The sequence below is a fragment of the Elephas maximus genome, chromosome 13 (assembly GCF_024166365.1).
Source record: "Elephas maximus indicus isolate mEleMax1 chromosome 13, mEleMax1 primary haplotype, whole genome shotgun sequence".
Classification (NCBI taxonomy): domain Eukaryota; kingdom Metazoa; phylum Chordata; class Mammalia; order Proboscidea; family Elephantidae; genus Elephas; species Elephas maximus.
In genome coordinates, this window is record NC_064831.1 from 22,993,592 (window position 1) to 23,007,417 (window position 13,826).

At 35.9% G+C, this 13,826-nt stretch overlaps 1 protein-coding gene across 2 annotated transcripts in view; it reads right to left on the reverse strand.

Annotated features, from left to right (window-relative positions):
* Window positions 1–13,826, reverse strand: part of GRIA2 (glutamate ionotropic receptor AMPA type subunit 2) — a 225,583-nt gene that overhangs the window by 68,191 nt on the left and 143,566 nt on the right. For both annotated transcript variants that reach the window (XM_049906178.1, XM_049906179.1), the window contains exons 5-6: window positions 9,106–9,159; window positions 153–314 (exon numbers count right to left, since the gene is read on the reverse strand). In XM_049906178.1, the coding sequence (XP_049762135.1) occupies window positions 153–314; window positions 9,106–9,159 (216 nt within the window). The remainder of the gene's footprint in view (window positions 1–152; window positions 315–9,105; window positions 9,160–13,826) is intronic.

The window sequence follows — 13,826 nt, forward strand, 5'->3', positions numbered from 1 at the left end:
CATGAAAAATATATTTTGAAATCAGTAGGTTTGTCATACGTTGAATTGCATTATCTACTCTCTGTTATTCTCTTTTTTACCCCTTCATATTTTCCCAGACCCCTTTTTGCACCTCGTAGGAAAGACAGAAGCAGAAATAAAGGCAAACCAACCTTAATTGTCGTCGTGTGTGCTCCAGGGTACTCTTTTTCTTCCAGTGTTGACCATCTTTCTATAAATTTAGATACCAGGGAATCATCATAGTCCACTATCTGAAATCCAGAGACATTTGCACCTCCAAACTGAATTTTTAATAAGTCTCCATCAGTAAAACCCTAGACATGAAACACATTTATGTTATGCTTTTTTCTATTGTGAACCAAACAGAAACGAACATTGATCAAATAACTTCCTAAATTGTGGTTTTACATATTTCAGAGAACACGTGACAGATAAGAAGCCTACAGGAAATGTTTCACGTATTTTTTAGCCAATGCTGTTTTACTACTTACTTGCCTATGCTCTTTCACCGGAACTTAACATGATTTTAGCATCACGGTGCTTCTTTTATCAACACTTATTTATTGATTGATCAGCTCATTGAATACTCATGACTCTTAAGTTTCCCATTTTATTGAAAGGTCTTCCATGGTTAAGGATGAGTTTTATTTATCGAATCTACAACAGAGCTCCATGTGTTTATAGATACTTACTAACATTTTTTCTCCAAGAGCTACAATATTGGGAGCAAGTTGTTCACTCACTCAAGTGATATAAATTACTAGCTTTTAAGAGACAATACCAAAAACTAAACCTGTGGCCGCTGAGTCAATTCTGACTCATGGTGACACTGAATGAAGGGCAGAGTAGAAATGCCACATAGGTTTTCCAAGGCTGTAATCTTTACAGGAGCAGGCTGCAACATCTTTCTACCACAGAATGGCTGGTGGGTTTGAACCACAGACCTTTCGGTTAGCAGCCAAGTGCTAAACCACTGCACTATCAGGGATCCCTAAGAGACAGCTGCTGCTGTTGTTGTGCAGATACCATTGAGTTGGTTTCAACTCAGAGATCCTACGTACAACAGAAGGAATCGCTTCCAGTCCTGCCCCATCCTCAGCATTGTTGCTATGTTTGAGCCAGTTGTTGCAGTCACCATGTCAATCCATCGTGTTGCAGTTCTTCCTCTTTTAGCTGGCCCTCTAACTCACCCAGCATGATGTCCTTCTCCAGGGACTGATCCCTCCTAATAATATGTCCAAAGTACAGGAGGCAAAGTCTCTCCAAGCACTTTCGCTGTACTTCTTCCAAGACAGGCTTGTTCATTCTTCTGGCAGTCCACAGTATATTCAAAATTCTTTACAACACCATGATTCAAAGGCATCAATTCTTCTTCAGTCTTCTTTATCCATTGTCCAACTTTCACATTCATATGAGGAAACTGAAAATATCATGGCTTGGGTCAGGCACACCTTAGTTCTCACAGTGACATCTCGCTTTTCAACACTTTAAAGAGGTCTTTTGCACAAGATTTGCCCAATGCAATATGTCGTTTGATTTCTTGATTGCTGCTTCCATGGACATTGATTCAGGAGCCAAGTAAAATGAAATCCTTGACAACTTCAATATTTTCTTCATTTATCATGATGATGCTTATTGGTCCAGCTGTGAAGATTTTGTTTTCTTTATGTTGATATATAATCCCTACAGGAGGGTTATATGTAATCCAAAACATGTAATCCATACTTTGATCTTCCTCAGTCAGTGCTTCAAGTCTTCTTCACTTTCAGCAAGCCAGGCTGTGCCACGTACATATGACAAAGCCTTTTCAGCTGCTACATTCTTCATATAGTTCAGCTTCTCTGGTTATTTTATCAGCACACAGATTGAATAGGCATGGTGAAAAGCTGCAACCCTGATACACACCTTTCCTGAATTTAAACCATGCAGTATCCCCTTCTTCTGTTCCAAATGTCCCTTGGTCTATGGGCAGGCTCTGCATAAACACAATTAAGTGTTCTGGAATTTCCATTCTTCGCAATGTTATCCTTAATTTGTTATGATCCACACAGTCGAATGCCTTTGCATAGTCAGTAAAATACAAGTAAACACCTTTCTGGTATTCTCTGCTTTCAGCCAAGACCCATCTAATATCAGCAAAGGTATCTTTCATTCCACATCCTCATCTGAATTCAGTTTGAATTTATGGCAGTTCCCTGTTATGTAATACTGCAATGGTTTTTTAATTATCTTCAGCAAAATTTTACTTGCTCGTGATATTAATGATATTGTTCAATAATTTCTGCATTCTGTTGGATCACCTCTCTTCATAATGGGCACAATTATGCATCTTTTCAGTCAGTTGGCCAGGTAGCTGTCTTCCAAATTTCTTGGCATGGACGAATAAGCACTTTCAGCGCTGCATTTGTTGGTTGAAACATCTCAATCGGTATTCTGTTATTCCTGGAGACTTGTTTTTACCAATGGTTTCAATGTAGCTTGGACTTCTTCCTTCAGTACAATTGATTCTTGATCATATGATAACTATTGAAATAGGTGAACATCAACCAGTTATTTTTGGTCCAGTGACTCTGTGTATTCCTTCCATCTTCTTTTGATGCTTCCTGCATCATTCAATATTTTGCCCATAGAATCCTTCAAAATTGCAACTCAGGCCTTGAATTTTTCTTCAGTTCCTTCTGCTTGAGGAATGCCAAGCATGTTCTTCCCTTTGGGTTTTCTAACTGTAGGCCTCTGCACATGTCATTCATTATATACTTTACCTTGTCTTCTTCTGCTCTTCTTCAAAATCTGTTCAGCTTTTGTACTTCATCATTTCTTCCATTCAGTTTAGCTACTCTACATTTGAGAGCAAGTTTCAGAGTCTCTTCTGACACCTATTTGGGTATTTTCTTTCTTGTCTTTTTAATGACCTTTTGCTTTCTTCACGTACAGCGTCTTTGATGTTATGCCACAACTCGTCTGATCTTCATTCACAGTGTTTAAGGCGTCAAATCTATATTTGAGATGGTCTCTAAATTCAGATGAGATATGCTCAAGGACATACTTTGACTCTCACAGTCTCAATTTAATTTTCTTTCTTAACAGATATTTATAAGTATGTGCATCTCAGATACTTCTTTATTCTTACAAATAAGGATAGAAAGTATACCAAATTTAATTATGAAGTCTCAAACCCCCCAAAACATAGGAGAATTTTTTCTTTGCTGCTTATGCAAAAAGAAAAAAATGATTTTATAATATATGTTTATGTGGCTCATAATTTTTTTCTTTGCATAATAAAATAATGCAAATAGTGCAAACATATATAATATAAACCATAGATTTTCTTCTGTATCCCTCCCATCTTCAGTCAAACTGTTCCAAAGTAACCAATTTCATCACTTTTTGTTTTTCAGGCATTTACCTCCATATTTCTACATGATACACTTCTAATGCTCTTTACAATTTATCAATCTCAGATATTTTTATTGAGTTTTATTTGTCAGATACATATATTTATATATATATATATATTTGTCATATATAACATGACCAAAATGTTTCCATTTATACTCAGTATATTTATAGCTTTAAATATTATTTACATCAAAGCCAACTAATTTACTAGAACTGCATTTCCCTTCTTGAACAATTTTTAATCTGAGTGCTTATAGTTTTCTCACTGTTCACTATGAAAGCTTTTAATATATCTTTATTTTTTTTTCAGTTGCTCCATGAGATCTTTACATGTTAATGTAGGTAAAGTATTTTTTTAAATAAAATATTCAAATATATCAGGCCATCTATTTTATTTTTTTCTGAATATTTTATTTCTAGGAGAACTTTTTCTTCATGCTGCAATCTAGTTCCTCTTTCCCTTTACTCTACAGTTGTTACCCTTTGCCACTTTTCTGAGGTAGATCCACTGTTTCCTTGTTTACATTTTTCTTTTTCTTTATTCCCTTCTTTGCTAGAGTCCTCCAATAGTTTTCTGAGACACATGGAGGTAAATTTTTTGAGAGATTATATGTCTCAAAATATATTTGTTTTATCCTTATGCTTGATTTGTATTTTGGCTGGGTATAAAATTTTAAGTTGAAAACCTCAGAATTCTGAAGGCATTGTTCTGCTGGCTTTTGTTTTCTATTATTTATATTAAATGTCTCGTTCTAATTTTTTTTTTTAATGTGTGACCTCCTTCCCACTCCTGGGCCCCATGTGCCAGAAACTTTTAAGATCTTCTCTTTATCCCTGAAATATCATGATCATATTTTCAGTGTGAGGTTTACTGTTTTTGTTTTCCCCTTCATTGTCCTGGGTATTCAATAGACAGATTTGTGTCACTTAGTACTGGAGTACTAAGTGACACAAATCTGTCTATTGAATTTTTTTTTTATAAATTATTTTATTCTGCTTTCATCATTATCTCTTTCTAGAATGCCTGTTATTAAGATCTGTAAGCCTTAAGCTAATATCTAGATTCCTTGGTGATTCCCTACTTTCCCATTTTTGTGTATTGTCATTTGGTCGAATAATTTGGATGATTTGCTCAACTTATCTTCAAACTCTTACATAATTTTACATATTTTAGAAAATACATTCTCAAAGCTCTTTCTTATTCTGAATTTTTTTTTTTTCCTTTCTCATAGCATCCCTTTTTCTTTTTATGGATAAAATATTTTCTTTTATTTCTCTGAAGATATTAATTACAATTTTAAAACACATTTTCTTACGATTCCTGCCATGTTTCTGTTTATGTGTTTGTTTACATTGGTCCCTATCTTTCATGCCAAACAATTCTCCCAAATGCATGACTATACTTGGCTGTTTAAGAGTAAGAAACTAAAGGTTTCTTGAAATCTCTGTGTTCATGGGTAAGGCTCATTGACTAGTATACCTCACCATAATGTAGATGATGAAGTGGGGTGATTTTTGTCAGTATCTGGAATTCTTTGCGCTGGGCCATCAGTTTCTTCAGGGAAGAATCCTTCAATCTCTGCATAAGGTACATATGCCTGGCTAAATTCTGGGGACAGGGTGGGCGCTGAGGGGTGGAGAGGTTCATATTTTCATATGCAGATTTTCACATAGTTGCTCTGATTTAGCCTGTGCCTGAGTCTTGAGAGCTACTCCAATTCATAGTCTCTAGATAGCAGTATTATCTAGAGAGGAGGTGGGTGCTTGGGACTTGGGGCTGATAGTCACATGGTTGTTTGCGTTGTGTAGAGAGAGTTCTTCGGCTGTCCAATCATTCCCTATAACCTTTGAATCAAGCCTCTGTTGCAGATGCTATTAGTAACCCAACAAGATTCCCTGGGATACCTTTAACAGGCTTGTCCTCCAGTTGCTGCCCCTGTTTTGGTCAATGGATCACATTTCCCTGAGGACTGTCCTTGGGAAACTGAAGCCATACCCCTGGAAAATGACAATGACTAACTGGGACTGGTGTACAAAAGTCCCTCTGCCTTGCCTCAAGTTGGGAGACGCTGGGTACACTTTATGCAACAAATCTCTGCAAGACAGCAGGCTGAAGGCAAATCTCGTCTGAAATCACATTTTTATTTAGACTCTTTCCTTTCTCTTTCCTGTTTCCTTTACTCTCATTCCTGAAAAAGCACTTATTTTATAATGTGCACATAAATTCCCATCTCAGTCTGTTTCCAGGGAACCAGTAAGAGATTCCTTTTTAGCTCCACACCTCACCTGGCTTTTTGGTTCCAACAAGATTGAATCTCGTAGTGGTGCTGCACAATGAACAGGTTTACTTTTGTCTACATCCCACTCTGTGGGCATGTTTTGTTTTTGCTTTCTCCTATGTCTTTCTCACTTATTCCTCCTTCATCTGCTCAACTTTTATTGTATTCACCAAAAGATGAAAAAACTTTGATAATCTCTTATGCCTTTTGATATTTCCTTTCCCATAATCTCCTTCTTTAAGGCTTCATAGAATTTTTATTTTCTCACTGTCATTTCACTGGATCTGGGATGTGGTTTTAGTACGCAGGACACTTGCAACTAAAACCTTCAACAGCGTTTTGAGCTGGCCCTGGTGAGGATCTGTTTTTCTATAATTTTTTCTCTCTCTCTCTCTTCTCCGCACTTTCCCATTTGGTGAGAAGCAACAGAGGAAAGAAAACAAACAAACTCCACAAAGGAGAATGAAGAACACCAAAGACACAAGGAAAATATCAGCCCAAGAGACAAAGGGCCACATAAACCAGAGGTTCCATCACCCTGAGACTAGAACTAGATGGTGTCCGGCTACCACCAATGACCGCCCTGACAGGAAACACAACAGAGAGTCCCTGAAGGAACGGGAGAGAAGTGGGATGCAGAAATCTAATTCTAGTAAAAAGACCAGACTTAATGGTCTGAGTAAGACTGGAGAAACCTCAGAAGACATGGCCCCCGGACTTTCTGTTAACCCAGAACTAAAACCATTCCTGAAGCCAACTCTTCAGACAAAGATTAGACTGGCCTATAAGATATAAAATGATACTCATGAAGAGCGTGTTTCTTAGTTCAAGTAGATATAGGAGACTAAATGGGCAGCTCCTGTCTGGAGGCGAGATGAGAAGGCAGAAAGGGATAGTAGCTGGTTGGATGGGCAAGGGAAATCCAGGGTGGAAAGGAGGGGTGTGCAGTCATATTATAGGGATAGCAACTGGGGTCACATAGCAATGTATATATAAATTTTTGCATGAGAAAGCTGTAAACTTTCACCTAAGGCACACACACACAAAAAAAAACCTTCAAAAGAATGAATCATAGCAGAGAGGCCAAGAGTTAACCCTACAGGCAGTAACAACACATCAGATTAAAACTGACATTGTTATTCCTGGGGATTTATTTGGGGAGATTTAAAGCAGAAGGTAAATGTCCATCAATAATCTGTAAAAATCTAACATTTTAGCATGCAGACATGTGAAGTTATCAGCATTGTGGAAGGATTACTCTTTTAAAGAATTAAAGCAAATAAAACAGTATGATTGAAGAAATGGGAATTGGATCTCATCATGAATGCTTCTTCATCACACTATGTACAAGTTATCCTTTTAAATGCTGTATCAGGGACTTAATCATGGCCTATGTTTTAGGAGCCTAATCATGCATCTGGCAATTCTTGAGGAAATTCACCAAAGACAATACCTTTTTTCTTTTATAGACACCTATTTAAACACTCATTAGACACTGGACAGGGAGCAGAGAGGCATACTCAGTCAAGAGTTTGGAAGATGAAATCTCATCAACTTTGGGTGGCATCCTTCAATTTTAAATGTCAATGAAATTTTCAAGTGTCCTCTAAATTCTCAGAAATTAAAGGGCTATGCAGGACAACTTGAACCTATCTAGTCACTAGAGGATCCATATGATGAGGAAATCAAGTATTCAGGAAAAGAAAAACAGAACTTGAATTTCAATAAAATGTTAAGTAGAATTCTCTCTAGAAGCATGATGGCAGCACGAACTAGCTTTGTGTTCTTTTATCTTATTTTTTTCTTTTTACTGGTCATTCAAATGATTCTTTCCCTTTTCCTAGCATCAGAAATCAACCCTCAAATTGATGAGCCACCTTCTGTCATTATTTCTCAATGTTCCAATATAATTCTCCATCTGGACATTTTTAAAGATCACAGCTTTCACTGTGGCTCTGTGTTGCTCATCAAATAGTATGATCACACAGGGGACTCACTATCCAGGATGTTCTCTGCACAGAATGTAGTTCTGAAGAGACCAGCTACAGAGCTTCATCTATTTTAACCCTTGCTTCTCTGGTAGAAAGTCATTTAGAATCTCTCTAATATAGTATAATGGCAAGTCCTAATGAAATTTTATAGTAGCTAGCCATTTCATTGCCAAACAGAAATTTGATCTTAAATGGACAATTTCTCCCAACAGAGTGTAGATTTGAAATTTAATATTTTAAGTCTCTGATGCCACCTTCTAGCAAAAACAGTATTCATTGGTTATAAGTGGTTATTTTATTATCTCTTTCCTCACTATTAGATATAATATCTTCTGATCTAACAATCTGATACTCCAGAAACCATGAAATAAATCCATATTTGAAGCCTTTTCAGGGTCTCAATTTGCTGTTTAGAATATTCACTCAATTTCTACTTCTCTCCCCCTTTTTCTTACTCCCGCACCACCCCCCCACCCCCCGCCAGGGAAGGGGAAAGCTTCTCAATCATATAAATAGGATCAAATTTATTTAAGAGCACAAACCATTATAACAATAAAGGCTTAAACTCATTTTATTGCTGATCTAAAAACTACCTTGAGAAAAAAAGACCTGATGATAATTCTAAATTGATTCTTATAATATTAAGGAGAAAAAAATGCAATTAATTACTCTGATGTTCAGTATAATTTAATTTGACAGGAATCCAGATGAAGAACTGATCATCTATCTACAGGAAATCAGGAGCCCTGGTGGCACAGTGGTTAAGAGCTCAGCTGCTAACCAACAGGTCAGCAGTTAGAATCTACCAGCAGCTCCTTGGAAACCCTATGGGGTAGTTCTACTCTGTCTTATAGGGTCACAATGAGTCGGAACCAGCTAGATGAATGGTACTGGGTTTTCACAGGAAGTCGATTTTCATTGTGTTGCTTAATTGTAAGTAGGAAGTCATAAATAAATAATATGTAATGTATCATTATTCTCAATATTTCCAGGTTTAATTTTTCACTAATATATATTCTCACAATGTGCATTCATTTCAAATATTATATATTAAAAACTTGAAAAGAATATGCAGAGGGTAAAGTTTATAAATCACTGTGACGGTAACAGAAAAATTAGGAAAATGAAATTTAATATATTTTTTGAAAATTTTCCCTTTGTTAAAATACAACTTCTAAGACAACTTATAAAAATTTTGAAATATATTTCTACAATTTCTTTCACCATTTGTAAGAACAGGAAATAGATTAGAAAATGTAAGGTGGAAAGTAAACCTAAAACATAGCAAATTTAGAAAAATATTGTCACTCCTAATGTATCAAATATAATCAAATTATGTTTTTAAAAGTACCACTGACAAACACTGGCCATTCGAAACAAATTTTTAATTAATAGGCATCCCCAGCAAAATAATAAATACCAATTAATTCACCTACCAGATTTGCAATGATGTAATGGTACCCTTTAACATGTTTTCCAATGGTAATAACCTGACAAAGAGAAAGAAACTATTATTTAATAAGTGAAAATAATATAAATGTAAAATTATTGATATTTTACCAGGTTCAGGAAAAATGGACTTTTACCTACTATGGTTTTTTTATGTTCTACAATGAGTCATTTGATAAAATATAATGTTCAAATCTAGACATTAGATATCTCACAAAGAAGTAACAATAGTTTTTGGGATTTTCAAATGTTATCTGTCAAGAAGTCAGTAACTAAACAAAAATAATTACCTCATTTTTGTCAATAATGCAAATAAAGCAACAAAATTTTTTGATTCCTAAGAAGTCATATTTTGTATCTCTACAAAATCTGTTTTTGTTATTTTTAACAAAATATTAAATACCTGAAAATAACATCTGAGACTTTATATTTACACATCTATACTCAAAAATAATCACAAGAGTTTATAGCAGTACTTAAATTTGAAAAGAATATTCTTGAGCATATAAAGGAACTCTTATATGAATCTACAAAAAAAAAATATTCCTATCTTAAGGATCTTGAAATGTTTATGGTGTAGTTCAAATGAACATTATTATTTCCAATTAGAGTCAGCACAGATCAGAAAAGCTAATTTTTCTCCAAAAATGTCAGCCGAAAATCAATAGCAAGATGGACACATCATGGAACAAATGGTTATTTTGATAACGCTCATAACAGCTTTGGCTATGGCTGAATAAATTTGACTTCTTACTGATCAATGACAATTATGAAGAGAGCTGAAATAGGTGAAAGGGCCATGCTGTAGTCCTACTACTTAGACATTCAAATGTAATTTCTACTTTTAAGGAAATTTTCACACCAATGGAAAGCATAAAATGTCAGGTCTATAGAAAAAAATTAAAATCATTAGTTCACTTCCCTGATTAAACTGTTTTAGTGGCTTCCCATTGCTTTTAGCATAATCATCAAATTCTTAATAAGCTACAGAGTCCAAAAGATTTATATACTTCTTCAGACTCTCTTTTCCACATCTACACAAGAGTCACACTAGCCCTCTTTCAGCTTTTTGTACACAAAATGCTTCTTCCCATCACCTCAGGATTCATATATGGTTTTCTCCACTTGAAATGTACTCCCCACCACCATAACATTTGACTTAACTGTCCAGGCCCAAAAATCTCAACCCAAATGTTAACTTCCTGGGGGAAGAGTTCCTGACTTTCCCTCATTCCACACGCAGTCAAGTGCTCCCAAGCGATGCACCTACTTAAAGAGCAAGCGCAAAATTCTAGGAAGGATATCACCACGTGCTTGATATTAAGTGGTAGCTGTTTGGAAAGGAGTTAGACCTTCTAGTGTTTTCCAACCTATTTTAATATAACATAATTAAATTGCCTTTAGAAAGAAAAAAAAATTGAACCGTCTCCACCTTAAAGGGAAAATTTTTAAGAAAAGATATTCTTCTGAATGAAAAATTTATTAGCATTGGTTGAATGGTATCTGATATCTGTTGACTCTACATGTAGTATATTCTACTTTCTGAATCATCCATGTATTCCTTCGGGGAATTAAGAAGAATGTAGTTCAAATGGTGATACTAGTAGTCCATTTCAAGATCTAGCTTGAAGTACAATGCTATCAGTGATAGGATAATATCCATGTGCTTACAAGGGAGACAATTTAGTATAAACATTATTCAAATTTACCCCCAACTACTAATGTCAAAGATGAGGAAATTGAAAATTTTTACCAACTTCTGCAGTCTGAAATTGATCAAACATTCAATCAAGATGTATCGATATCACTGGTGATTGGAATGCTTGGAATGAGAAGGTTGGAAACAGAGAAGGATCTGCAGTTGTAAAATAGGACCTTGGTGATAGAAAGGATGCTTCCGATTGCATGATAGACTTTTGCAAGGCCAACAACTTATTAATTACAAATGTCCTTTTCAACAACATAAACGGTGATTATACACTTGAACATTACCTGATGGAAAACACAGGAATCAACTACATCTGTGGAAAGAAACAATGGAAAAGCTAAATAGCATCAGTCAGAACAAGACCAAGGGCCAACTACAGAACACACCACCAATTGTTCTTATGCAGGTTTAAGTTGAAGCTGAAGAAAATTAAAACAAGTCCCTGAGAACCAAAATATCACCTTAAGTATATTCCATGTGAATTTAGAGACCATCTCAAGAATAGGTTTGACTAATGACCAAAGACCAGGCAAGTTGTGGGATGACATCGAGGACATCATATATGAAGAAAGCCAAGGGTCATTAAAAGGACTGGAAAGAATGAAAAGTCCAAAATGGATGTAAGAAGAAACTGAAGCTTGCTCTTGAACTTAGAGTAACTAAAGCTAGGGGAAGAAATGATGAAGTAAAAGAGTTGAACAGAAAATATCAAAGGATGGCTCAAAAAGACAAAGTAAAATATTATAATTAAATGTGCAAAGACCTGGAGTTAGAAAACCAAAAGGGAACAACATGCTCAGCATTTCTCAAGCTGAAAGAACTAAAGAAAATATTCAAGTCTTGAGTTGCAATTTCAAAGGATTCAATGGGCAAAATATTGAATGACCCAGGAAGTATCAAAAGAAGATGGAAGAAATACACAGAGACACTGTACCAAAATGAATTAGTTGACATTCAACCCTTTTAGCATATGATCAAGAACCGATTGTACTGAAGGAAGAAGTCCAAGCTGCACTGAAGGCATTGGCAAAAAACAAGGCTCCAGGAATTGACAGAGTATCAATTTAGATGTTCCAACAAATGGATACAGCACTGGAGATGTTCACTTGTCTACTCTAAGAAATTTGGAAGACAGATACTTGGCCAACCAACTAGAAAAGATCCATATTTACGCACATTCCAAAGAAGGGTGAACCAAAAAAGAAGTGTGGAAATTATCAAAGAATATCATTAACATTACACGCAAGTAAAATTTTGCTAAAGAAAGCTAAAAAATGGTTTCAGCAGTACATTGACAGGGAACTGCCAGAAATTCATGTCAGATTCAGAAGAGGATGACATGGAAACACTGCTGATGTCAGATGGATCTTGGCTAAAAGCAGAGAATACCAGAGAGATGGTTACTGTGTTTTATTGACTATGTAAAGGCATTCCATTGTGTGGATCATAACAAATTACGGATTACATTGAAAAGAATTGGAATTCCAGAACACTTAATTACATTCATGCATAACCTTAAAACAAACCTATTCCAACAGAAAAGGGTGTTATGTGTGGTTTAAAACCAGGAAATGTGTGTCAGGGTTTTATCCTTTCACCATACTTAGTTCAAAATGTAGGCTGAGCAAATAACCCAAGAACCTGGACTATATGAAGAAGTATGTGGCATCCGGTTTGGTGGAAGATTCATTAACAACCTTTGATATGCAGATGACACAGCCTTGTTCCTGAAAGGGAAGAAGACTTGAAGAATTTACTGATGATAATTAAAGACCACAGCCTTCTGTATGGATACACCTCAACTTAAAGAAAACAAAAATCCTCACAACTGAACCAATAAACAGAGAAACTATTGAAGTGGTTAAGGGTTTCCTTTTACTTGGATTCACAATCAACAACCAGGGAAGCAGCACTCAAGAAATCAAACGATGCATTGCATTGGGCAAATCTGCTGCAAAAGACTTCTTTAAAGTGTTGAAAAACAAACATGTGACTTTGAGAACTAAGGTGTGCCTGACCCAAGCAATGCTATTTTCAATTGCCTCACATACATGGAAAGCTGAACGATGAATAAGGAAGACCAAAGAAGAATCGATGTCTTTAAATCATGGTGTTGGTGAAGAATATTGAACACACCATGAACTGCCAGAACAATGAACAAGTCTGTCGTGGAAGGAGTACAGCCAAAGTGCTCCTTGGAAGTGAGGATCGTGAGACTTTGTCTCACGTACTTTGTACATGTTATCAGGAGGGGTCAGGTCCTGTAGAAGGACATCAGGCTTGGTAAGGTACAGGGTCAGAGAAAAAGAGGAAGACCCTCAACAAGATGTATTGACACAGTAGCTGAAACAATGGGCTCAAACATAGCAATGATTGTGAGGATGGTACAGGACCAAGCGGCATTTCATTCTGTTGTACGTAGGGTTGCTCTGTGTCAGAACTGACTCAAAAGCACCTAACAACAACAGTAGTACTTACTGGAGTTCAGTGTTTATGGAGAGAAAGGCAGTATGTGAGAATCACTAGCTCTATTTCTTTTTAATTGGAAAACCCTGGTTGCGTAGAGGTTAAGTGTCATGGCTGCTAACCAAAAGGTCGGCAGTTCAGCATTCCTTGGAAACCCTATGGGGCAGTTCTATTCTGTCATATAGGGTCGCTATGAGTCAGATTCGACTCCATGGCAATGGGTTTAGTTTTTGGTATTATTTCTTTACAAAAATTGGTGTCACGTATACAAACCACATCTTTGCTTTACAATAAGAGTGTTACACTAAAAAAATGAAAATTTATGTTAATATCTAAATGGTTTGATAGCTGAGTCATTTTCCTACAAAATCACAGATAGAAATAAAAGAGTTCAAGATTTTACCAAATTATATTAAAATATCCATAGTCTAATACAGTTTAATTACATTGCTAACTTGAAGCTACTACGAAAACCAAGAGTTTGTCTCATCTCTGATTTCTTTTAAGTATTGGTTGAATGACTAAATCAAACGT